This window comes from Elephantulus edwardii, unplaced genomic scaffold (assembly GCF_000299155.1).
Source record: "Elephantulus edwardii isolate Elephantulus edwardi_28Jun2011 unplaced genomic scaffold, EleEdw1.0 scaffold00409, whole genome shotgun sequence".
Lineage (NCBI taxonomy): Eukaryota > Metazoa > Chordata > Mammalia > Macroscelidea > Macroscelididae > Elephantulus > Elephantulus edwardii.
In genome coordinates this window covers 1,225,097-1,251,826 of record NW_006400159.1, presented here as the reverse complement: position 1 = coordinate 1,251,826, position 26,730 = coordinate 1,225,097, and the positions used below count along the sequence as shown (strand labels likewise).

General features: G+C 45.2%; 2 protein-coding genes across 2 annotated transcripts in view; one reads left to right on the top strand and one right to left on the bottom strand.

Annotated features, from left to right (window-relative positions):
* The first annotated feature begins 2,107 nt into the window (after positions 1 to 2,107).
* PDCD2 (programmed cell death 2) lies at positions 2,108 to 16,157 on the top strand. The gene is made up of 6 exons (XM_006902406.1): positions 2,108 to 2,390; positions 4,794 to 5,033; positions 7,486 to 7,617; positions 12,643 to 12,746; positions 13,947 to 14,060; positions 15,999 to 16,157. Exons 1-6 carry the CDS (start codon positions 2,108 to 2,110, stop codon positions 16,155 to 16,157), a joined length of 1,032 nt encoding a protein of 343 aa, XP_006902468.1.
* A 2,465-nt stretch (positions 16,158 to 18,622) lies between these two features.
* TBP (TATA box binding protein) overlaps positions 18,623 to 26,730 on the bottom strand; it is an 11,370-nt gene continuing 3,262 nt past the window's right edge. The window contains exons 3-7 of the mRNA XM_006902405.1: positions 22,701 to 22,788; positions 22,087 to 22,178; positions 20,927 to 21,094; positions 19,373 to 19,467; positions 18,623 to 18,702 (exon numbers count right to left, since the gene is read on the bottom strand). Of these exons, the coding sequence (XP_006902467.1) occupies positions 18,623 to 18,702; positions 19,373 to 19,467; positions 20,927 to 21,094; positions 22,087 to 22,178; positions 22,701 to 22,788 (523 nt within the window). The remainder of the gene's footprint in view (positions 18,703 to 19,372; positions 19,468 to 20,926; positions 21,095 to 22,086; positions 22,179 to 22,700; positions 22,789 to 26,730) is intronic.

The window sequence follows — 26,730 nt, the reverse complement described above, 5'->3', positions numbered from 1 at the left end:
CAGATGCATAATAAGTGATTGAAAAGACCATGGTCTGAATTAGATGCATCTTGGTCTTCAAATTACATCATTACTGCTTAATACTCTGGAGAGGTCCTTCACAGCAAACAAACATTGTATGGCTTAGTCAGAAAAGATGTGTGTCCAGGTTGCAGTATTCATTCATATCTATTCAGTCTATATGTTGAGCAAATCATTTGAGGAGTTGGACTATATAGAAAAGAATATAGATCATACCTACCTTATGTTTCATTTCTTTGCTAAAAGTGAGGGCTTGAAACGCTCACTGCAGAAGAGCAAAGACAACAGCCTTCAATATGGATTTTATTTCAACACCAATAAAACAAAAATCTTCACCACTCGACCAAAAGGCAACATGATAAGAGCTGGAGGAGAAAAAAATTAAGTTGTTAGGACTTTATTTTACTTGGATCCACAATCAAAACTTATGTTAGCAGCAGTTAAGAAATCAAGACAGGGTGTGCTTTTTCTACAAAGATGGTGCCAAAATCGAAGAAGCAAGCCCCTCCCCCTCCCAAAACTAAAGTTGAAAGCAAAGGCATTAAAGGCCAAGAAGACATTCAGAAGGGCATCCACAGGCACACACACAAAAATTCCCATGTCCCCCACCTTGCGGCAGCCTAAAACGCTGATACTCAGAAGGAAGCCCAACTATCCCCAGAAAAGTGCCCCCAGGAGTAACAAGCTTGACCACTATGCTATCATCAAGTTTTCCTTGCCCACTGAGTCAGCCATGAAGAAGAAAGAAGATAACAACACACTGTGTCCATTGTGGATGTCAAGGCAACAAGCACCAGGTCAAACAAGCTGTAAAGAAGCTCTATGATGTTGAAGTGGCCAAGGTCAACACCTTGATTAGACCTGATGGGGAGAAGAAGGCCTATGTTCGACTTGCTCCTGATTATGATGCTTTGGATATTGCCTACAAAATTGGGACCATCTAAACTGGTCCGGCTGGCTAAATACAAATTTTTCTCACCATAAAAGTAAAAAAAGACATCGCCATCGTTTTTGCACTGTTTGCTTGGTATACTATTATTACAGACCCTCACCATCTGTCACATGTTCTGTGACATTGTTACAGTTACTTCCTCCATCTTTCTCCTTAAAGGGCTTCCTTTCTCTTGTTGACCCTTCACCTTTCCCAGCATGTCCTCCTTTTCCTACGACCATTCATTCTTGACAACACACCCAAAGCTTTTGAGATGACAGAAAAAGGACTGATGCCTTTTAACTCTGGTGCTGGAGAAAAGTCCCATGGACTGTCAAAAGAACAAACTAGTCTGTGTTTGAGGAACTACAGCCAGAATGCTCCTTAAAGGGTATTGAAACTTCCATCAAACTTTCTTTGGATATGTTGTCAGGAGGGACCAGTCTTAGGGAAAAACTGGAAAAAGTATTTTGGAAGATACTGAAGAAGTCTTTGGGAAACGCTGAAAAAGGTAGTAAAAGAAGGAAAGACCCTCAAACAAGGACTGACACAATGGGCTTTCGCATATCTGACATGGTGAGAACAGCGCATGAGTGCTGTTCAGATCGGTTTGTTCACAGGGTCGCTAAAGTCGTCATCATATCAATGGCACCTAACAACAACAAAGCAGTCCAAAGTGAGTGCGCTGCTAACCCAAAAGTTGCCCGCCTCCAGTGCTTCGAATCCACCAGCGGTTCTGCAGGAAAAGGACGGACAATCTCCTCCGACGCGATTTACAATCTATGAATTGTTACAATCTAAGAATCTGGAGCGTCAGCTGTGGGTAGGCTGCGACATGAAGGCAGTGGGGAAAAAAACCCAAATAACAGTAGTAACTCGGACTCTAGGATAAGAAAACGTTAACCGAGCTCGCGGCCAGCAGACAGCGTCGCGATCGGCAACCATCCAGGTGGCAGCTGGCCGCTCCGCCCCCACTGGTTGCGCTGCCGGAAGTCGGGCCGCGAGGGGCGGGTTGCCGTGCGGACTCTCCCAATCACCTCCCGTCGCCCCCAGTCTTTCCGGTCTCGGCTGGTGCTCGGTTTCCGCTTTCCGGGGGTGTCTGCCAGCGTGGGGCTGGAATCGGAGCCCGTGGGCCGGTGTGGCGTCTCGGGCCCCATGGCTGCGCTCCCGGCACCGCTCGTGGAGCTTGGCTTTGCCGAGGAAGCTCCCGCGTGGCGCCTGCGCAGCGCGCTCTTTCCCAGCAAGGTGGGAGGGCGGCCGGCGTGGCTGGGCGAGGCGGGCCTGCCGGGGCCCCGGGCGCTGTCCTGTCCTCTCTGCGGCCGCCCGCCGGCCTTCCTGCTGCAGCTGTACGCCCCGCTGCCCGGTCGCGCCGACGCCTTCCACCGCGCGCTTTTCCTCTTCTGCTGCCGCGACCCGTCGTGCTGCGCCGGCCTGCGCGGTGAGCGGCCTGGGGTCGGCGAGGCCCGGGGGATCCTCACGGGGCCCCACCGACCGGGCTCTTTTGTTTCTGTCGTATTTGGAACGTAGCGCGAGAGGTGCAGTGCTGAAGAGGCAGCAGCACTCATCTGGACAGCGTGTGCCTCTCCCGGACCTGCTGGCTTCCCGTCCAGAGGCGTCTGTGCCTTTGCTGTTTTAGTACCATCGGGTTGTTTCTGCCTGGTAACGGCGCCGTATACGAGAGAATGAGCTCCTGCTCCTCCCGCACATTTGCTGCTTGAACCCACTGTCAGTCCATCTGCCTGAGGGGAGGACGGCGCCCGGCAGGCCTGCCTCTGTTTAGCTACCGAGCATGTTTCCTTTGTGTGCCATGCCCGAAGTACATGAAGTGGAGTCTCGCCAGCCTTGCCTCTGAGGAGCTGGTACTTAGTACAAGACAGATTTGTTTTCTTTGCAGTCTGTAGTATATTAAGCAGCACCGCCATTCATCCACAGTTTGGTCTTAAGTCCTCACTGTCCAGTTTTCATATGCATGTGAGGCACTTTAAAATGTCATAACTTGGGTCGGCCACACGTTGGTGCATCGGGTAGCATCTTCCCTATTTTGAAGTCCATTGCTGCCTATAAGGAGCCCCCTGGGTGTAGTGTGTATTGTGTTGGGCAAATAATCAGAGTTGATAGTTGGATTCATCTGCCACTCTCTGGGAGAAAGATGGACAGCGTCCTGTAAAGATTTACAGCTTCAAAAGCCAGAAGAAAGTTCCCATAAGTTGAACTGGACTCAACAACAGTGGATTTGGTTTGCAACAGAATGCTTAATTCATTTTTACTGCTAGTTCCATGGATGCTGTGAATCCAAGTAAAAGGAAATCCTTGATTTTGTTTTGCTTTTCTCTGTTGTGATATAATCGTAATTTGTTGTAACCCACAAAGTGGGATCCTTTTAAAAAACACTTTTCCTAAAACAATCTTTCCAATATTGAGCAAAATCTTATTTGCATGCAATGTTAATATAGTCTCCTTATCCTTGAGTCAGAACTGATTCATAGCTAACCCTTCAGCGGATTTTTCAGAGGCTGTAACTCACACAGGAGGAGATTTCCCATCTTTCTCCCAAAGAGTCACTGTTGGATTTGAGATGCCAAGGAGGCATGACCTTTGAGTGAGTAGCACAGTCCCTTATGGACTGCATCACCAGAGTACCCTCAAGGTAATGATAGTCTATAATTTCCACATTCTGCTGGATCACCTACCTTTTCGATGTGGAGCTCTTCCATTCAGTTGACTAGTTCTTCTGCTTTTCTTGGCATTCACAAGTGCATGTAGGGCAGTAACTATTAAATATCTCAGTTCATATTCTGTCAATTCCTAGTGCCTTGTTTTTTGCCAGGGCTTTCAGTACAGCTTGGACTTCTTCCTTTTGTACTGTTGGTCCTTGATTATAAGCTGCCTCTTGAAATGAGTGAGCGTCAACAAATTCTTTCTGGTACCGTGACTATATTCCTTCCATAGTAGTTTCAGTATTTTACCTCAAGACTTGAATTTTATTCTTCATTTCTTTGAGCTTGAGAAATGCAAACTGTGCTCTTCTCTTTTGGTTTTCTAACTCCAGGTCTTTGGTAACAAGTCTTCGCTCTGTCTTCTCAAGCTACTCTTTGAAATCTTCCATTCATCTATCTTATTTCTTCCATTTGCTGTACTTTCACTATGTTCAAGAACATAAGTTCTTGTTTCAGAATCTCTTCTGACATCCATTTTGGACTTTTATTCCTTTTTTCCATTTTCTTAGTGAATTTGTACTTTCTTCATGTCTTAGATCCTTGGTGTCATCCCACAAACTAGTCTTCACTCATTAATGTCCAGTGTATCAAATTTCTTCTTGAGATGGTTTCTAAACTCAAGTGGTATAAGCTCAAGGTTGTATTTTATCTCTCATAAACTTAATTTTCAGTGCAAGGCAGTGTTTGGAACAGTCTCTTGTTCATGGGCATGTTCAAGTTGAAGCTGAAGAAAACTAATAATGTGCAGCTATTCATAATCGGTGAAAACTAAATGAGGATTGTTATATTCAATATAGTAAAAGTGTCCTTTTTCAGAAAAGTAAGCTCCAATAGCTTCTTCGGTTCTATTAATCTTGCTAATGACCAGTCTTCTTCATTGTTATTTCCATTAACTTGACATAACACCTGGAGCCAACTCCCATCCATGCAATTGAATTTCTGGAGTTTAGAAATGTCTTACTCTTTTTTTTTTTATTTGTTTGGTTCCCCCGCCCCCCCCAATTCTAGATAATTCACTTCCTTTGAGGAAAATCTTCTATTTCTCTTTTACTTTTTTAAGTAAATGTCTTTAAATGAGTGGAGTTTCGACTGTTTATTGTGCTTTTTTCAATCCATATCCTTAGTTTTCAGGAATCAGCTTCCCCGGAAGAACGACTTTTACTCTTATGATCCCCCTTGTGAGGAGCCTCCCATGGAAACCGAAGAACCTGTGTTTCTCCAGCTCAAGTCCGGTGCTCACCTCTGCCGAGTATGCGGCTGCTTCGCCCCCAAGACATGCTCCCGGTGCCACAAGGCACATTACTGCAGCAAGGAGCACCAGACACTGGACTGGAGGTGGCACCGGCACGCTTGCACACAGGCAGGTGAGTGCCCTGGGCTCCCATCACTGAACGAGACAGGAGAAGAGAGGTTGCACATTACAGACATCTATCAATAAGACAACCAGTGCTTCATGGGCGGTAGCTATGGTTGTCCTGATGGGTTTGCTTGCAGATCACCTCATCTTTGAGATAAAACATGATAGGAACAAAGTGATACACTCTTCATATTTTCTTGAGGATGTAAAACATTTCACTTATTTCTAATTTCAGTTTACCCACACCCTTGGGCTGATGTCCTACACATAACATAGAGGATACTGAAGAACTATGCTGTATTGACATTACTGTTGTCACTAATTTTATAATATGAACAAAGTTGAGAAGACAGTTTTTATAGTGTATATTTTTATGTGTCAGAACTTTCTGATTGTAAAGAAATGCAGAAAATTCAAAAGTATGTTTGAAAGAAAATCCCATTCTTCCTCTGTTCTCCTTGGTTGTGCATACACAGAAGGATTTTTCTTAAATTGAAATTATAATTACACGTTTTGTAAATGCTATGTTTCACTGAAAAGTTTGGCAGTTTTCCTTCATGTCAGAGTAACTCCAGTATTGATGAGCGATGACAGGCTTGTTGAAGATGAATAAGATTGGTTTATAGCAAGAAAAGAAGGAAAAGGATCTTCATGCAGTGACTGTGATCAGAGTAAACTAACAGACTGCATCCATGAGGGTACAAGTGGCCGATGCACTCAGCTGCTAGTGGACAGGTTGGGTCCGGCTTGGACATCCTCCTCTAAGTCCGCATTGAACCAGGATGCCCCGTGTTGGCAGCTGTGGTATTAAACACTTGGGTCATCATGAATGAGGTAGAAATGGTGGTTCTGAGCACATTAGAGCTGTTCTCTGTCAGTGCCCCAAATCATTAAGCCATAGTGCCATGTGCTTTGCCAGGCTTATTTATCGCAGTTGCCTGAAGGTGTTAGGCACCACTCAATGGGAATGGGTGAAATCATTTCCAAAGAAGTTGTCCTGTTATAATGTCTACTTTCTGGGGGTGTCCTCTTCCATGCCAGGCTGTTTTAGAGAAGTGTGAGGGTCTTATGCTCTTCAGCCCTCCTCCCATTTCTATAGAATGGCTTGTAAGCATGTGGCCAAACACATTCAGAGCCACGTGCAGAAGATATGTGGGCCCACAAGATGCTTCTTGCAGATTCCATTTGAGGGGCCAAGCCTCTTGACTTATTGAAAAGACACAGGACCTGCAGTGCTGGGCTTACCTCCCTCTTAGCCGCAAATGTTACTAAGCACAGGCCTGTGCTAGCTGGTCACCCACTGCAGGTATTCCTCCTAATACGAGCTAGTGACTGAAAAAGAGGCAAGATCATTGAGACTTGCATAAGATGGAGTTTGGTTTTCCAGTATGAGCGTCAGCACAGTGTTGAAAACACTCCTTGCATCTCTCTCTCTACTCTCCATGTTGCTCATGGCCCTAAGTTGCTGTTGAAACTCCAGGGATTGGGGAAAGTGGGCACAAGAGAGCCCTTTCTCTGTGAGGGTACTTTCTGGAAGTTTCAGTAACCATTGTACTTTGATCTCGTCAGTCATGCTTGGTAACAAGACCAGCTAAGGGTGTGAATGCTGGAGCTGTGTGGTTGTGCCCCACTCCAAGCCATGGGCTTCTCAGTTGCTTCCTACGCATATGAAAGTTGGACAATGAATAAGGAAGACAAAGAAAAATTGATGCCTTTGAATCATCCTGTTAGCAAGGAGTCTTGGATCTACCACAGACTGCTAAAAGAACAAACAAATCTGTCTTGAAGGAAGTGCAACCAGAGTGCTTCTTAAGGGGCAGGGCTAGTGAAACTTCATCTCACTCACTTTGGGCATTTTCTCAGGAGGAATCAGTCCTTTCAGAGAGACCTAAAAGGCTGGGGAAGGTACAAGGTCAGTGAATGAGACCCTCATCTGGATGGATTTCTGTAGTGACTACTGTAGTGGGTTTGAGCATGACAAGAGATTGTGAGCATTGGGTAACATAAGGCAAGTTCTGACCTGTTGTCCATAAGGGTTTCTGTGAATTGTAATTAACTCGACAGCACCTAACAACATAAGAGCAGAGATGCTGTTACAGAGAAAGGCAGGCAGTGCTACAGAAGGTCTCTTGGACCATGGCAGTCACCTTTCTTTGCTTGCTGGTGTTTAAGGTGGATGAATGTGTGTTGATGTCCTTATCTTTGTGAGAGATGAAGAGGCAGACTGAGGAGGAGAACTGGGCGCCTCCAAGGTTCCACTTAACTGCACTCATTTACACTGCCAGCCTGCCCCTGTCACAGCTATTTTCTCATGATGTTTCGCCCGCCTGTAATGCAGGTTTCTGTATTGTGAGTGAGGAGTATTGTTGAGCTAGAGCCTGTGATAAGTCAGGAACAGGAAAAGACTAGATTGTGTTTAAAAAACCGACTGTTAATGATACCCACAAATTTTGTTGTAGGTGATTTGGATGATTCGATTCCAGACCACAACTTTCTCTTTCCGGAATATGAGATTGTAATAGAAATGGAAGATGAGTTCCCTCCTGAAGTTCCAGAAGAGAAAGATGAGATGGAGCCCGTGGAGAGTATGGGTAAGGTCTCAGTCTCAGAAGTTCACTTATCAAGTGGTTCTACACTGTCCCTAGGGAAGCTCTCTGGTCTTCAAACGTGGAGACTGCAAACTCTGACCAGTGCTAGGGCTTCTTCCTTGCTTGGGGATAGAAGACCCTCCTGTGTGTGCATGCACTCAGCCCTGGGGCCATCCAAGATGTTAGCCCTGTGGAGACAGGTCCAAGGGGTCAGCCGACCCTGGGTATGTATTCTTGATCCCAGGACCATATCAGATTTAGGTCTCTGTGGAGACAGGCCTGAGGATAGCTGATCCTGTGTGTGTGTGTGTGTGTGTGTGTGTGCGCGCGCGCGCGCGCGCGCCTGGCTCTAGGGCCAACCCTGGAGGTCCTGTAGGCACCCAGCACAGCTCTGGCCTGCGACAGGAACACTAATGAAAGTTTCCCTCCCTTCCGCCTAGGAAGTTTCTGGTAGTCACTGGGAGGTATGTTCATAGCTGCAATCCACATGCTGCTTCCTGCTTCTGTGCTATTGAAGTGCCGTCGAGTACAATTCAGCAACCCTAGGAACAACAGATCTAAATCCTGTCCTATGCCATCCTCACAATTTCTGACATAGTTGAGTCCATTACTGCAGTCAGTCCATCGGGTCAAAGATAGTCGTCTTCATTGTCTCTCCATCTTCACAAGCATGATGTCCCTCTCCAAGGAGTAGCCTCTCTAGCAACATGCCCAAAGTATGAGAAATGAGGCTAAATCATCTCTGGCTCCAAAAAGGACTTTGGCTGTACCTTCTCAAAGACTTAGGTGTTCTTTTGGCAATCCAAGGGATATTCATTAGTCTTCTCCAACACCACAGTTCAAAGGCATCAGTAGTTCTGTCATTCTTACTCATTGTCCACCTCTCAGATGCATAACAAGTGCCTGAAAAGAGCATAGCCTGAATCAGGTGCACCTTAGTTCTCAAACTAACATCATTACTCTTCAGTAATTTGAAGAGATTCTGCCCACAGACTTAACCAGTGCAGTACGTCTCCTGCTCTCCAGACTGATTGTGGATCCAAGTAACATGAAGTCATTAACAGTTTCTGTCTTGTCTTGACGTATAATATTGTTGACTATTGGTCCAGTGGCGAGGATGTTTTTTTTCTTTCATTGCCCCTACTAGAACATTCAAAAGTTAGTCTCAAAAATTTTCTACCTTTGACAGGATACAGTCATACTACAAATTTTTCAAGAGGTTTAGGTAATTTAACTATGGTTCGGTCTAACGCTTGGACCTAACACATAACTAGTGGTTGATAGTACAGCTCTCTTTACTGAAAGAACAGGGCTTTAGCATCTTTAGCTTAACCACCAGTTATTAAAAGGGATACTAAGTAACACGGCAAAATTAACATCCTGGTTATTGCCTATTTTTTACTTTTCAGGTATTTCCAATTCATGCAAAAATGTCTGAGAGTAAAACATCAAAAATCTAGAGTTTTAATTGGATCTTTATTTAGCAACTCGGGGAACAGAGACTTTCACAGGCTTCACAGTTATTTGGGTAGGAGCCGCTTTTATGGGAGCCTCGGTGGCAGCTATTGCGGCCTTTTTAGGTACTTTATCGCCTTTTTTGCTTCTTTGGTGGCCTTGAGAACCTGTCCTCATTGAGCCTTTCTAACTTCAGGTTTTTGGCTCCTCTTGGCCATTACAGCTACAAAAGATGTACCAGTGAGGGCCCTTTGGAATTGACTGCACAGCAGGTTCTTTTGAATTCATTCCAGTTAGCTGTTTTGTGCTTTCTTCTGGAGAGGACAGCCCAATTTAACCACCCTGGGTTACTTTTGGAAGGGAATGCCAACTTGCATTTTGCATTGAGAAAACTGAACACCTTCCCATTGGTCCTGACATAGCACTTCCAGCGTCTGGGACCTGCTGAAACTGCACAGGTAGACTCTCCTGGCTGTAGGGAAACCGATTTTTGTTTTCTTGACATTGAGATGGATGAAGAAGGAAGGGTAATTGAAAAGGAGGAACTTGGCGACAGAAATGAAGCTAGAAATATTTTGTACATTTAGTGACTGATTCATCACAAGTACCTTTTTTAAAGAAAGAAAACCAAATAACAACTTTGCACATGGGCCTCACCAGATGGACTAAATAGGAATCAGATTGTGGAAGAAATTGTTGGAGAAGCTCAATATCAGCTGTCAAAACCAGACCAGATGCTGACTGTGGAGCTTACCATCAATTACTTGTGCAAGTTAATTGAAGCCGAGGAAAATTAAACAAATCCATGAGAACTAAAGTTCTGTCTCACCTGATTTTAAAAATCATCTCAAGAATAGGTTTTAAGCATTGCACACCAGTGATTGAAGACCAGATAAGTTATAGGATGACATCAGGGTTATCATCCATGAAGAGAGCAGGCGATCACTTAAAAGACAGAGGAGTAAGAGAAAGCCAAAGTGGATGTCAGAAGAGACCCAGAGATCCTGAAAATTGCATTAAATTGTCAAGAAACCAAAACAAAGGCAAGGGATGCTTAAATAAAAGAGCTGGACAGAAGATTTCAAAGGGCATTTCCAGAAGTTAAAAGAATTACAACGCTTTACAACCAGGAGAAGATAAAATAGATGAATGGGACCTTCTAAGAATCAAATCCCTATGCACATCCAAAAACTTCTCCAACAGGGTAAAAAGGGAAGCTATAGACTGGGGAAAAGTCTTTGGTAATGACATGTCAGATAAGGGACTTATATCTAGAATTTATAAACTACTTGAGCACCACAATTTAAGGGTAAATAATCCAATACAAAAATGGGCATAGGATATGAACAGACACTTAACCAAGAAGACATTCAGATGGCTAACAAGCACATGAAGAAATGTTCAAAATCCCTAGCTCTGAGAGAGATGCAAATCAAGACAACCATGAGATATCGTTGAACCCCAGTAAGAATAGCAAAATTAAACAGAACAGCTAGCATCAAATGCTGGCGAGGTTGTGGAGAGACTGGAACCCTTTTTCACTGTTGGTGGGAGTGTAAAATGGTGCAATCACTGTGGAAAGCGGTGTGGTGCTTTCTCAAAAAGTTGCAAATAGAGATACCATTTGACCCAGCAGTTCCAATACTGGGAATATACTCTAAAGAGACCATAAATGACATCCAAGCAGATATATGCACACCCATGTTTATTGTGGCTTTGTTCACAATAGCAAGGAGTTGGAAACAACCTAAGTGCCCATCAACAAATGAATGGATAGAGAAGCTGTGATATATTCACACAATGGAATACTATGCTGCTTTGAAAAACAAGGAACTCATGCAATATTATTCAAAATGGGCGACCCTGGAGGACATTATGCTGAGTGAATTATCTGTCACAAAGGGACAAATATTATATGGTGCCACTGTTGTAGAATGAGGCTGACATTGGGGTGGGGGTAAGACTGAGAAAAACTGGATAAATTATGTTTATTTGCATTGAAGCCGATGAGGGAGAGAATAGTTTAAAATTAATATATTTTAGGGAATTATGATTATCATAAGAGTCCAGAATGAGGGTTGCAGAGTGGAGTATACTTGGGGTGGGAGTGGAGATGTGCGGGGTGTTGGGGGGTACGACTGTGTACCAATGAAGGAGTTTTTCTTTTGCTTTTCAAGGAGAGGAGCGAACTGGGGGTGGGGGTGGTGGTGAGTTGGGTGGGGAGAAAAGTGCAAGAATGAATGAATGAAATTCCAAAATCTCAATAGATGTTCATTGAAATGAATAATAATACTAGTAATAAAAAGGAAAAAATAAAAAGTAATCTTTTGCAAGAAAAAAAAGAATTACAACGCAATGTTCAGAGAACTAGAATTGGAGAATAAAATGAGAAGAACTCTCAGCATTTCTCAAGTGGAAAGAACTATAAAACAAATTCAGGTTGCCATCCTTAGGGGTGCTATGGGCAAAATCTTGAATGATCCAGAAAATACCCAAAGAAGATGGCAGGAATGTAGAAGGCATTGTATATGAATGAAATGATGTAAACAAAACAATTTTAAACAAAAAAAGATGGAGGAAATATTCAGAGCACTTACTGCACACTTGCGCCGGAGCAGGCCTCCTAAACGGCAGTCCATGTGGAAATGCTGCCTGTCTTACAGTCAGGTACTGTTGTTCCAGTGATCATGATAACTTGATGGGTTAGGACTGGGGCTGAAGTCAGCACTTACTAGCTAGAGCTGTGACTGCCATGGTCATTAAGCTAGAGGTCACTTGATGACCTTGCCTCCATGACAGGCGTGTGCCTGGACACATGGCCTCCTCTCAGCACTTGGTGCTAGGACATAATGTTGCAGCACATGCTTCTATTGTATGATGTGGACAGGTGCCTGGGCCCAGGACAGCACAGCACAAGCACATGTGCTACTGTTCTCATTTCCACAAAGGAGAAACCACTTTAAGACTTTTGTCGAAGCCTTGAAGGGAAGACGGTTCACTGCTAGACACTGAACCTAGAATGAGCTTTGCTCTGCAGGTTTGCTGAATATCTTAACGTAACTAAAAGTGGCCATAACACTCAAAAGTTATGAACTAGAAAACTCTCAGGTCTCAGTGTGCCCTCTAAACCTGTTCTGAGAGGGAGAACTGTGCATGGCCCTGCTGATACAGAAACTGTCTCCACACGACATGTGTTGTAAATTCTTCTACACCTGTGGTTAGAATCAGCAGACTAAGCCAGCAGCAAGAATAGCAGAAAGGGGAGGATAGGAGCCATGTGATGGGCAAGGATTGGAGTGGAGGTGACAAGGTTCTTCCCCTAGAACAGAGCAGATTCAGGTCGTCCAACACTGGAAGTCAGCAGGTCCAGGGCCCCCGAGACTGGCAGAGAAACAGCTGGTAAATTCTCCCTAGAAGGGCTTATTGGGTCTCCCAGCAAGGCATGCTGGAAAACAGAAAGTCTATGGGTCATCTCCCTGCTTTTGGGGATTTCAGAAACATTTTGAAAATTGTGCCTTGGGGTAGAGGGTCGTGTTATGGACCCTGTCTTGCATAACTGTTAGGATCTTTCAGATGATGCACTTGAGGAAGAATTGGAATCCATGGCAAAGCATGAATCGAAGGAAGACAAAATTTTCCAGAAGTTTAAAACCCGAATAGCCCCTGAACCTGAGCAGGTAAGCTGAGACACCTCCTGCTTGCTGTGGTGTACCATGGCGTGTCCATAGGTGTGCTGGTGACTGGTAACTAGTTTGTCCCTCCAAGCAGTGAGAGCCTCTTCTGTGGTCCTGTTACAGCTGAAAAGACTGAAGGTTGTTAGGGCTCACTGTATGCTAGGACAGTGGGACGAGGTGCCTGAGGGGTTAAGGACTGCTAATCCATTGTGCTCTGCATGCGTGGGTTCAAATTCCATCCTCCTAGCTCCCTGCCTCCCTGGGTAGTGCTTCCTCTGTAGGGAGCTCTGGTGGCCTACTGATAAAGTGCTACAGGTCCAAAGGCACATGATTCAAATCCACCAGCTGCTCCATGGGTAAAGGATGGGCAATCTCTTCCCATGCAATTTATTGCCTCTGAAAACCCGCTAGAGGGTCAGTATGAGTCAGTTCTAACTTGATGGTATACAATTAAATATGGCAGGAACCAAGAGCATAGAGATAGGTGGCGAAGAAGAGAATACATACCCTTGAAACACAGCTTTCTTGATTTTAAACCATGTAGTCTACTCTTGTTCTGTTTTGACAGCAGCTTCTTGGTCTAAGTATAGGTTTCTTAGGAGCACAATTCAGTATTCTGGGATTCATTCTTCTCAATGTTAACTATAATTAGTTCTTTAATTGTTCACATCATAAATACTGAAGAGAATACAGCAAAATTCACACGGGCAAGCCTCTGGTTCCCTCGGACAGGTCTGGCCCCACACTCGGGTGGTTTTCCGTGGTGTCCATGTTTTGCCATTCGGAGTTTATTTATCACCAAGTCTACCTGCTTTCTAATTTTAATCAGGCACTATGTGTCCCTGGGCACTCATTGAGTTTCTAGCTGAGGTTCTATGTCTGAAGGTCACCCCTTAATAGGGCTGGCCATGAGTAAACAGATGGACTAGGCCTTTTCCCTGGGATGTGTGGAAGAAATCTGACTGTTGTGTCAGCCTTGTAGTCTAGTGTCCCTGTTTGCTGTCCTTTGCACCAGGCAGCTGTGGTGGCCACATCAACACCATTCTTTGGATCAGTAAGCTCTTGAGATAGCAGGACTGGATGTTTCCAGTGGTGTCCTTTGTAATGTGTCTCCATCTTGGCCCTCCATGTATGCCCCTCTGTAGTGTCTGAGAGGGGAGGTGAGAGGTACAGACATCTGACTTTGACCTTGATTGATTTCAGATTCTCAGATACGGCCGTGGAATTGTTCCTGTCTGGATTTCTGGTGAAAATGTCCCTCAGGAAGAGGATATTCCAAATTGTCCTTGTGGCTCAAAGAGACTATTTGAATTCCAGGTATGATCTCAAAAGTATAATCACTCTAATTACCTTTCCAAAGTTGAAATTTACCAACATGAAAAAATAATAAAATTTACCAAAGTTAAAAGAGTAACACTGAGGCATGTGGAGATGCCCTGTGCGTGCTAGACACATGGCCAGGAGGGACCAGTCCTTGGAGAAGGACATCATGCTTGGAAAGGTGAAGGAACAGCACAGGAGAGAAAGACCCTGGATGATAGATTGACACGGTCACTGGGTCAGGTATGGGATTAGGTATGTTGGAGTCAATGAGACTGGTTCAGGATAGGGCAGGAGTCAAAACTTTTGTATACTGGGGCACTATGAGTTGTAGGTGACTCAACAGCACATACCACCACCACCATAGCCATCTGGTGAAGTTGAGGTACTCTGATAGTGTTGGGGTGTCCTGCAACCGTGTGGCGAACTCGAGGTACCTTGTGGTGGAGTTAGGGTTCCCTGTACCACATACATGTACGTGTTGACGTCCAGGCATGTGGGGATGTCCTGTGGTGGAGTTGGGATGTCTTTCACCCGTGTGGTAGAGTTGAGGGTGTACCCATGTACTGAAATCTGGCTTGTGGGGTTGAGGTGTCCTGTAACACGTTGGTAATGGAGTTGTAGATTTTTCTTTCTTTATTGTCGTGTGCCATTAAGTCAGATCCGACTGGGCACAGGAGATTGCCCCTCCTCCAGTGGAGCACCTGGCGAATTTGAACTGCTTGCCTTAAGGGTTACAGTACAGCTTCAGGCCACCAGAGCTCCCTGGAGTTGTAGATTCTTTAATTGTTGTTGTTGTTATGTGCCGTCGAGTCGTTTCCGACTCATAGCGACCCTATGCACAACAGCCCTAAACCCTGCTCTATCCTGCGCCAACCGCACCGCCTCTGACACACCCATCCCGATTACCCCAGTCACCGAATCAATCCATCTCATAGAGGGTCTTCCCCTCCTGCGCTGTCCCTCCACCCTCCCAAGCATGATGTCCCTCTCCAAGGACCCGTCCCTCCTGGCAACATGTCCAAAGTATGTCAGACGAAGCCCCAGAATCCTTGCCTCCAAGGAGTAGCTTGGTTTAATCCTCTCCAAGATGAATCTGTTTGTTTTCCTGGTAGTCCATGGAACATTCAATACTCTTCTCCAGCACCACAGCTCAAAGGCGTCAGTTCTCCTTCTGTCCTCCCTAGTCATTGTCCAGCTCTGTGATGCATAACAAGTGATTGCAAATACCATGGCCTGTATCAGGCGCACCTTAGTCTCCAGAGAGACACTGTTGCTCCTGAGTACTTTAGAGAGGTCCCTAACAGCAGACTTTCCCATCGCGATACGCTTTTTGATTTCCTGACTGCTGGTACCAAGAGTGTTGACTGTGGAGCCGAGCAAACTGAAGCTGTGAACACTCTCAATCTCTTCATCATCCATCCTGACGCTGCTAATTGGTCCAGTGGCGAGAATCTTTGTCTTCTTGACATTGAGCCTTAGTCCATACTGAAGGCTGCAGTCCTTGACCCTTCGCAGCAAGTGCATGAGGTCCTCCTCAGTTTCAGCAAGCAGGGTTGTAGAAATGTGTAAAAGATAACTTGTTGATTTCTATGGATAAAGAGTTCAGGTGCTGCTATTAGAAGTGCCATCAGACATGGGGCAGAGCTCTATGCTGTTTGTTCCTCTCTGAGTGGACTGCCAGCCTTTGAAAGCCTTCCTGTCTCCGCAGGCATCAGTGTTCTCCCATATCCACCCCCGTTTGAATTTCTTCAGGTAGAATAATGTCTGCTGTTCAGATCTCAAAAGTTGCCTAAATAGAAGCCACAGCTCTCTCCCAGTGGGTAACCAATGAGGCAAGCAGCAAGGAGGGCCCCAGGGTGGACAGTATTAGAGGGTATAGGGCATCCGCAGCATGGACAGCAGTGCTAGTCTCACCCTTTGTCCTCTTCCTAGGTCATGCCACAGCTACTGAATCTGCTCAAGGCCGACAGCCTGGGCCGCAGCATCGACTGGGGCATCCTGGCCATCTTCACCTGTGAGGTCAGCTGTGCTCTGGGCACTGGTTACACAGAGGAATTTGTGTGGAAGCAAGATGTGACGGACACAGCCTAATCACCATTTCCAGCCACAGATGAGACTACTACACTGAAGTCCACATCTGGGACTGTCCCACGGAGGCTCCCCCTCCAGAGGCACCTGGACTGCTTAGAACCCCATGGTCTCTGTGAGGCCACCACCGATGCCTTAGATTCAGACCTGAGTTACAGATGATGTCTATGGGTGTACATGAGGTGAGTCTGTGGTGGAGACACACCTGTTCTTGCATGCTGGCTAAGTCCAATGCCTTTACGTATTTCTGTACTAAAAATGGATTATACACACAATTTGGTCAAACAATTCTAAGTGTGGTTTTTTTCCACCTAAAGTTTGTAACATCCTCACTACTAGACCAATAAACAACATCATAATAGTTGGAGAAAAGATTTAAGTTGCCAACAATGTCATCTTACTTGGATAACTCATATCCCATGGACTGCCAAAAGAGCAAGCAAGATACGGCCTGGAAAAGTGCAGCCAGAGTGCTCCTTGGAGGCAAGAATATCAAAGCTTCATCTCAATACTTTGAGCATGTTGATAGGAGGGGCCGGTTCTTGGAAAAGGACATAATGCCTGGAAAAGTGGAGGGTCAGCAAAATAGAGAGAAGGACCCTCGGTAAGATGAACTGGCATGGTGACTACAGCAACGGGCTCAAATATGTCAAAAACGACGAGGATAGCACAGGATAGGACAGCATTCAAATATATTGTTTCACGGGTTGCTGTGCGTCATACTCAATGGCACCTAAGGACGACAAAGTTTTACAAAGTAAAAACAGTACTTTGGATTAACATACCCTGACAAATGCCTGCTAAAAGCTGCCAGTGTGTGTGGAAGCTTACAACAGCAATGCAGACTCCTAAGCTGGGGAGACTTGACAGGCCCGGGAATGTGGGCTGCAGGGAGGGGAAGGAGGATGAGGTCCCAAGTCCTGGGAGCAGGTGAGAGTAGGTAGGCAGGTAAGGAACCCCAGAACTGAGTAGATAGAAATGGGTGTGAGGAACAGGTTATGTAGACTGCAGAGTTAAAGACATAGGTTATAGGCTGTAGAATTGAGGGGATGGGTCCCAGGAACATGGACCATCATATTCTGGTTCTGAAACAACAGGACCAAGTGAGAAAACATCTTGTCTGAAAAAGGCTTCACCTCACTTGGCCCATGTCCACAACCAAGTATAGCAGGAGGCCCAGCCCTTGTGATCACACAGCAAGGCGTCATGGGCATGGCAGTACAAGTCATCCTAACGTGGTTATCCAGGGCAATACACTTGGCCCCAGACACTGCTAAAGCTGGCAATTCTAAGCTGAGGGAAGGATCTTTGTCCCAAAGGTCTGTCATGTCAGTGTCATCAGTCCCTTCCTACCACTAGGCACTCTGCTGACACAACATTCTAGTGTCAACACCAGCGACAGTAGTGATTACTCTGACTTAGGGCCTTTGCATTCTTCTATACATCCTGAGCATTTGTACTTAAAGCCTCTCACAAAACAGCACAAAGCATACGACCTTGGGGCTTCTGCTGGCCTAACTGCATGCACATTTGTGCTATGTACACATGCTATGACAAGTATGTAAGTAGGTGCACACAGCCTGGCTGCAAACACATATATATATTGTGCACATACCAAGGTACATGGCCTGGTTGCACATGAGTGTACTGTGTCTATGTGATGTGTGTATAACATGTACACAGGCCTGATGGCATGTGTACTGTGTACACATGCTGTGATACGCACATAACAAGTGCAAATAGGCCTAGCTGCACACATGTACTAGTGCTGTGTACACATGCAGGCATGCACGCAACATACTGGTGCACATCGGCCTGGCAGCATGTGCATGGATGTGTACATGTACATGTTACGTGCAGTAACACACAGGTACAGGCATGGGTACACAGGAAACAAATCTTGTGGAGGTGGTGGTGAGAGCCGGTCTCGAATGAGTACTGGCAGCCCAGAGGGATGGGGAACTTGTCAGATGATCCTGATTTCAGACAGCTTGCTTCTTACTGGTGGCCAGTGAGTCTAGCATCTGTCAGCATGAAGTCTGACAAGAGTGAAGAACATTAATCCTACAGCACCCAACTGTCCTGTCTATGCAACTACCTGTGTTGCAAGGTGGAATTTGTCATACAAAACAACCCTGGTCATTACAAACTAGAGAAACAACACTTTTATAAAAGATCTTTACTCTCCTGGTAGAAATACAAAACTGGTTGATGAGGAAAACAAAAGTCCAATCCGTCGTAGAGGTGGCTAACACTGGACGCTTATCCACTAAGCCGCTTGTCAACAGCAGTGAGGTTTGAAATGAACTTCTGCCAAGGGCTGCTGTGTGTCAGTGGCTCCCAGAGGTGGCCACCTCGGCCACCTGCATCCACAGCCCCCTGGCAGGAGCCTGAGCCACAGCAGTAATTCGCAGCAGGGCCAGCTGGTCTTGCTTGGGGTGCATGGGGATGCAGGCGTAGTGCAACCATTATGTGGTCTTCCGGAAACCTTTCAGAATTGGGTAGATGTTCTCAAAAGCTTCGTAGATCTCCGCTCTGACTTTAGCACCTGAAGAGGCAAGACAGCATGGGGACCAATAAGAATACAAACCTCTTTAACATGCCCCACCCTGTGGCCGAGAGGAAAGCAGTGCTTATTGTGACCACAGCCCCAGACCACCCTGTGATTGGGGGGGCGGGGCGCGGGGAATGCAGGGCTGGTGACTCTGGCCCCTAGACTACCCTTTGATGCAGTGCTGGTGACCTCAGCTCTCTGACCACCCTATGGCCTGAGGGACAGCATGGGGCACTAGTGACCTTGGCCCCCAGAATACCATAGTGATGACCACTGTTCATTCAGTGAGCCTCTCTCTTCCTACAGGATCTGTAATTGTGGTCACCTCCCTACTCCCACTCCCTTACACCTCTTTCACTTAAGGGCATGAAGGTTGGAGTCACAGCAAACAGGCAGCCAGCAACATCCCACACTGGAATAACCTCCCAGTGCACACCAAGCCCAGGAGCTCTAAGGCCTGATGAACCTAAAGGCAGTGAATCCACCAGCTGCTGCATGACACAAAAGACAGGCAGGTTCCTCCTGTTCATTTACAGCCTCAGAGCACATGCTGGACGGTCAGCTATGCATCAGTTCCAATTCAGAGGCATGCAACAAACACAAAGCACAGAGAAAATCACTTGCCCTGAAGCTTGTTCAGACTCAATGTCTTCTCATGACTTACCTGTTAATACAACTTTTCCAGAAACAAAAATAAGAAGAACGATCCTGGGCTTGATCATCCTATAAATTAAACCTGGGAACAACTCTGGCTCATAGCTGCAAGGAAATAACAAGTACTGCTTAGGAATGAAACATGGCCATGAGGCAGCCAGCCAGCCCTCGACCCGGAGCCCCTCCCACCACACCATGAAGCCCCCGCTGTGGCTCCCAGTCCATGCATTCGGAAGCCATAATCCTGAAGGCAAAGAGAGGAGTCTCAAGTCACTGATTTAAACTTTTTGAACATAATAATAAATTAAGCACAAGCGAAAAAGCTTGTAAATATGTATTTAAAGAAATTCTAATTTAGAAAACAGCAAGACAAGCTAAGCTGACAGTCTATATGGTACATACAATGTGAGTATCAATGAGCCATTTTACAAAACTGAGCAAAGTGAGCAAATTACAAAAGGAATGCAGCACCCCCACTGAAAGACAGAGTCGCCTACATAAAACACTAAAGAAGGGATCCACACTGAGAAGGAACAGAGCACCCCACATTTGAAGGTGAAACCAAGGAACCCACATGTGAAGAAGTCACGGAGATCCACATATGGAGAAGGAACTGGCCTACTGCCTAGATCAAGTAGTCAGACGGCACAAGTAATTAGACCTATATTAAAGCCCCCCTCCCCCCATGCCATCATGAGATTCTGAGCCCTGAGCTGACTGCTTTGCCCTGCCAAGATGGCCTTGTTCTTCCTATAGCAACCAAAGCATCCTTAGGGGGAAAGTGGCCATGAGAAAAAGTAAAAGCAATCATAGTTTGGAGAGTAAAGCCCAGGCAAATGCTCCTGGACTGCAGACTCACGACCCACACAGCTGAAGAGCCACGGCAGGGCAAGTTCAGCAAGGCCACTTGTCACCAGGCTCCCACTCCCCTCACTCCTGTGCTTCCACTGCTGCTCTCTGAAGAAGTGCCCTGCATTCCAGATCCAGAAAGGCCTGTCTCCTCTTCACACAAGATGTCCTCTAGCTGTTAACACTGACAAGTAACCAACTGTGGAACAGGCACTAGTCTGAGGCAGATTCCACCAAATCCTAAGTGGTCTTTCTATGGGTCAGTGTGGGTGTATGGGGCCCAGTACAGCCTCAGGACAGCGTCTCTGAGGACCTGGTGCCAACTGACAGCTGAGGACAGGTGTTTATCAACAGGAGCTGGGGGGCTGGCAGGGCCTTTACTGCTTCGATTCTCACCAAAAGGTAGCAGGATAAATAGGTGAAGAGGATTCCTAGCGCTCAGGTTCACACTCTGGGGGTAGGTCTGTTGTGGACCAGGATTCAAACAACTAAAAAAAGAGCTACTAGAGGTTGTGGATTCAATTCATCTGTTTAAACCTCTTTACTGAGCAATAAAATTAAAAGTAGAGGGATGTCAGATTTGTACCCACAAAGGAGAGCTCCAAATGACACAATGGGAGGGGATAAAGGGCAAGTAAACATGACCCTGGCCAAGGAGCTGAACCACCTAAGGTACCTTTCCACGTTGCCCATGACATGTTGACAAAGCACTCACCTGCTGAACTGCTGGTGGGTGAGTACAAGGCCTTCTAGGCGGATGGGGAACTTCACGTCGCAGCTTCCCACCATGTTCTGGATCTTGAAGTCCAGAAACTTGGCGGGGAAGCCCAGCTTCTGCACGACCCTGGCATACTTCCTTGCCGCTAGCCGGGACTGCTCTTCACTGAGGAGGAAAGAGTGAGGTCACATCTGAATAACTCAGCGTGAAGTACTCCCTGACAGAAATATAGGGCTCAAATGGCGCCTTTGTGTCCCCAAGTTCCTGAGCGCCTAGAATTATGGAGCTGAGAAGAGGTGTTCCCCGCACTCCAACACTCCAATCAGGAATCTGTCTCCTGAAGAAGTGCAAGGAGACGATCTACTCTCACAGCCCAGTGACACCGAGATTATGGGCAATGATCCAGCCTCAGCTTCACTATGGACAACCTACTCCCCTATTCAAGGAAAAGTCATTCCTGATGGTTTCTGTCTTGACTAAAGAACCATCCTCGCAGATACAAGTCTGTAAATACTCTAGGCTAGAGGGCCAGGTGACACCCCCAAACAGTGACACCTATCAGTGCACTGGCCGATTGTGCTTGCAGAGATGCAGTGTGGTGGGCCAACTCAAGCATCCACAAGATACATGGGCACCCCCATACATACTGTGACCCCGTTAAGGCTTTTAGCTTTGTTCATCTGGTCTTGGGGTTTACGACACTTATTACTGATCCTGTTTCTCATCTACCACATGTAGCCATCTTACTGGCACCCTGCTGGACAGCCATGTTTTTGGAAGGGCATAGACCTCATGTCCTGTTGTGTCCCCAATACCCATGGGTAACAGCCAGTTCTCACAGAACTGGAACCACACCAGCAAGCTTCACAGGAGCCAGGACCATAATGCCCTTGTGGCTCTTACATGTCATGGTTCTGGATCACTTTCTTTCAAAAAAGGGGTCTTTATTCACATTTTGAATGATCCACGATATCACAACTCACAAAATGCCACCCAGCATTGGTTAACAAACACTGTCCCTCTCCAAAATGCATGCTCCACTTGAACAAAGTCCATCCCTGCTGTCTCAAGTGGCTAAAGCCAGATGTTAGAATATAGCAGAAATACTTTAATGGGTTGATCCAATAGTCCCTCCAGAGCAAACCCTGAGCTACTACCTCTTGGCACCAGTGCACACCATCTTCCCGGAGCTGAAGATCAGCGCTGTGGTCCGTGGTTCTCTTATTCTCATGATCACAGCAGCAAACCGCTACAATCATCAAAGAACTTTATTAGCAAGGACTGCGACATGGTAAGATCATCTGTGCCTAAATCTCTCTGCCCCTTGTTGGGAAAAACCCCTGAATATGCTAGCCTCCTGTGTCAGCAGGCAAACAGCACAGCAATCACAGTGTATCTACACCAGCCTGTCAGGGGTCCTCCATCATCTAGTTTGTCCTAATTATCCTACTCCATCAACACTGGCCAGCCTTATCTGACCCTGGCTCTAGCTCCCTGATGCGTCACTTGGGAGGAATCCTCAAACATGTCCTCAGTTCTACACTGTTGTGTAGATGAGACACAGCCTGCTCTGACAAGGGGAGCATGTGAAGTCAGGCCTCTCACATGGCAAACATTCAGTAAACATCAGACAAATGACCCCACTCTCTAAGTGCTGCCAAGAGTGTCTTGCTTGAGGGCCTCTGTGTGGAGAAGCTCAGCATACTCCTGACCCCTTAAATGTAAATTCTTCTTTGTCATATTCTCTGAAATATACTACAACAGTTCTCACCTTGGGATTATATTCAGCATTTCGGGCACGAAGTGCAATGGTCTTTAGGTCAAGTTTACAACCAAGATTTACCGTGGAGACGATATTTCTGCAAGAAATTTGAAAAGAAATCACATCAGTGAATTCTTAAACCTCCCAGTGTGCATGGCAGGTGACTATCCAGGGCCTGACCCCTTCCTAGGCTTCTCTTTGGGGCAGTATCCTGTGTACCCTGTCGAATGGACATTACGCACACACATACACACACACCCTCACTCCCTATAAATCTACAAAAGTGACATTTCACAGATGGAGATGCAGAGGCTTAGAGATTTTGTGGGCTCAGGACTCAGATTCACAACAGGCAGCCAGGGCCCAAGCTACCAACGAGAGCAACCTAGACTCTTAAGTCTTCCCATATACTACCCTACATCTCCTATACTACCCACTACCTTCAGCCAGTCAAGGAAAAGAGGTTACCATTGTCCACCTGGCCTGAACACTCTTTAAATTTTTTTATTAAATCATTTTACAAATACTTGACAAAAGAATAAAGACTGTAAAAAGTACTTTATTAGCAACTGTAACAAGCACCACAGCACAACTATTTCCCTAGCACTGAAGGTACACAAACACTGCCTGTGCCTCAATCACATGCCAAAAAACATGTCAGCCTCGATCACAGACAAAAATGAAAAATCTCAAATTCCTACTGTGTTCTATGAAAGCTTAAAAATTAACCAAAAAAAAAAAAAAAAACAAAACCAGAGACGGTGCCAAGAAATCTCTAGATGAGTTATGCCTTTCTGGAACACTTCAAAGCTCAGTATCACAATGAGAAGCCAAGGATGGTGAAGACCTTCAAAGTGGCCTCCCACTGTGCCCTCACCCTTTCAGATATATCTACTATTCTAGTTTGTTATTGCTTTAACCTTTTCCAAAAACATTATTGGGAACAATTAATGTGGAAGACAAAAAAAAAATTCCTAGAGATACATCCAGTAGGATGGCGAACTAGTCAGGCTAGCAAACCAGTGTCTCTTCCATAGGGACTCAGCAGGATTATTCTGAGCCCACTCAGAGATAATTAATTCAAATACTATAAAACCTGGGGGAAATTACCAAGAGCAAAATCAGACATGAAGGCACAGCTGTTGTTGTTAGGTGCTGTCAAGTCAACTACGATTCACAGGGACCCTAGGAACACTTGTGAACCTGCCCTATCCTGTGCCATCCTTACTATCTCTGATATACTTGAGCCTACTGCTACAGTAACTGTTTCTACCCATCTTCTTAGGGACTCCCTCTCCTTCACTGATCCTCCACCTTCCAAGAATAATACTTTTTTCCAAGGACTCACCCCTCCTAACTAAATGCCCACAGCATGTGAGGCACAGCTTCACCATCCCTGCCTCTCCACAGCACCCTGGTTGTACTTGCTCTAAGACATATTTATTGTTTGTTCTTTTTACAGTTCATAGATTCTCCAAAACCACAACTCAAAAGTATCAAATCTTCTCCTATCATCCTTAGTCACTGTCCAACTTTCTAATGCACGTAGTTGTTATGTGCCATCAAGTTGCATGTGACCCATGCACAATAGCTCTGAATGCTGTCCTATTCTAAAACAATCTGTCTCCGACACACCTACCCCTATTGCCCCAGTCACTGTGTGAGGGAATTAAGAAGAACAGTGTTGAAGTGTTCTCACAGGATTAAAGAAAAATACAAAGAACTTGAAACCACAGGCAAAATTCAAGAATAATTTTAAATTATTTATCTATTTAAAGAAACCCAACACGTAACACCCTCCCTGTGGTTGGTACTAGAGGACTATTAATGAAATAAGATGACTTTTAAAAACATCAATAAAAGACAAAACAGATCTAACCAAAGGACTATTAAAAACCACACACACACACACAGAGAGAGAGAGAGAGAGAGAGAGAGAAACTATAAGTTGGAATAATAAAACCAACACTGCAGAAGGTCTCAAATGCTGGAAGGACAAAAGAGCAGAGTCAAATAAAAGGAAGACAGAATCACCAAAACAAAGACCAAGTCCTAAACACTCCTCTCTTAAAGGAAAAGGCAGAAACAAGCAGGAAGGAAAATGAAGAAAGCGTAAGAATTCTGTGGGATACCATCAAGGGGAATAACATACATGCAACTGGAATTCCAGAAGAGAGAAAAGAGGCACCAAGAAAAAATTATGTGCTAAAGTTGCCAAGTATCATAAAAAATGAAAAAAAAAACAAAACAAACCCAAGAAGCTGAGCAAACCCCTAACAGGCCAGACCCAAAGAAAAACAGAGAGAGATACCATAATCAAATTCTTGAAAATCAAAGATAAGGATAGAATAATGAACGCATCTCGAGAAAAAGGAAGAGTTAACTACAAAGGACAACCAGTAAGATAGAGCTCAGTGTTCTTAACAGAAACCACGTCAGCAAGAGAAGGGGACTGCACTTCCAGAACTCTGAGAGGGAAGAGCCAGCAACCGAGAAGCCTGCAGTCAGTGAAACTAGCTAGCAAATATAACAGAGAAATGGGGACATTCTTCAAAAAGTGGAGACTAAAGAACTTTGTAAAAACAAGACCAACTTTCCAAGAAATACTAAAGGAAATAGTTCATACAGAGACAGCATTGAAAGTGAATAAAATAATCAGTAACAACAGAAAGAACACAACAAAATAGTACTAATAAATTTTGCCTATTGATAATCACATTGAATGTGAACAGTTTAGATGCACTAGTCAAGAGAAAAAGAGTAGCAAAATGAATAAAACCACAAAAATCTATCCTTTGATGTCTGCAAGACACAACTGAGAAGCAAGGATAAATAGATAAAAAAGCAGAGTGGAAAAAATACACCAAGTAAATGGCAATTTAAAAAAAACCCAATATTAATGTCTGATAAAACAGACTTCAGGATAAATAAGATTATATAATGCTTTGCAAGGAGACACTGCATGGTTCAAAACTGGGAAGGGTGTATACCAGGGATGTATTCTGTCTCCATACCTTTTCAATCTATATGCGGAACAGATCGTCTGGGAGGCTGGGCTGTATGAGGAGAAATGTGGCATCAGAATTGGAGGAAGTGTCATCAACAATCTGTATTTTGCTGATGATACAACCATGCTTGCTGAAACTGAGGAGGACCTGAAGATCAAACACTTAAGCCTTGAATATGAAGCTCAACATCAAGAAAACAAAGATTCTCACCACTGGGCCAATTGGCAACAAGGATAGACAGTAACGAGATTGTGATTGTTAATAGCTTCCGCTTGCTTGGCTCCACAATCAACACTCTTTGTACCAACAGCCAGGAAATCAAAAGACTAATGGCATTGGGAAAGTTGGCTGTCAGGGACCTATCCAGTGTCATGAGGAGCAACGATGTCAGTCTAGAGACTGAGGTACATCTGATCATAGTCTCTGCAATTGCTTGCTATGCGTCAGAGAGCTGGACAATGACTAGAGATGATAGAAAGAGAACTAATGCTTTTGATCTGTGCTGTTGGAGAAGAGTGTTGATTATGGACTTCCAGGAAAACAAACAAGTTTGTCCAAGAGAGGATAAAGCCAGGCTGCTCCTTGAAGGCAAGGATTCTGAGGCTTCATATGACATACTTTGAGTATGTTGCAAGAGGGACATCATGCTCAAAATGGTGGAGGATGGAGAAACAGAGGGAGATCCTTGATGATATGGACACAAGGACTGGGGTAATGAGGGTAGGTGTGTCAGAGACAGTAAAGTTGGTAAAGCATAGAGCAGGTTTCAGGGCTGTTGTACACAGGGTCACTATGAGTCGCAAGTGACTCAACGGCACATAACAACAAACAACAACAATGCTTAAAGAGTCAATAGAAAAGAGGACACCCTTAATATTTATGCACCAAATGATAGAGCTGCATGATACACAAAACAAATGTTAACCACTAGAGAGAGAAGATCTTCACCCTGAAACCCACAGCGTCCCTTTTCAGCAGGAAGTAGCTAAGAGAATACGCCATCCCCTTTTCCTTATGACTCAGGGTGAAGT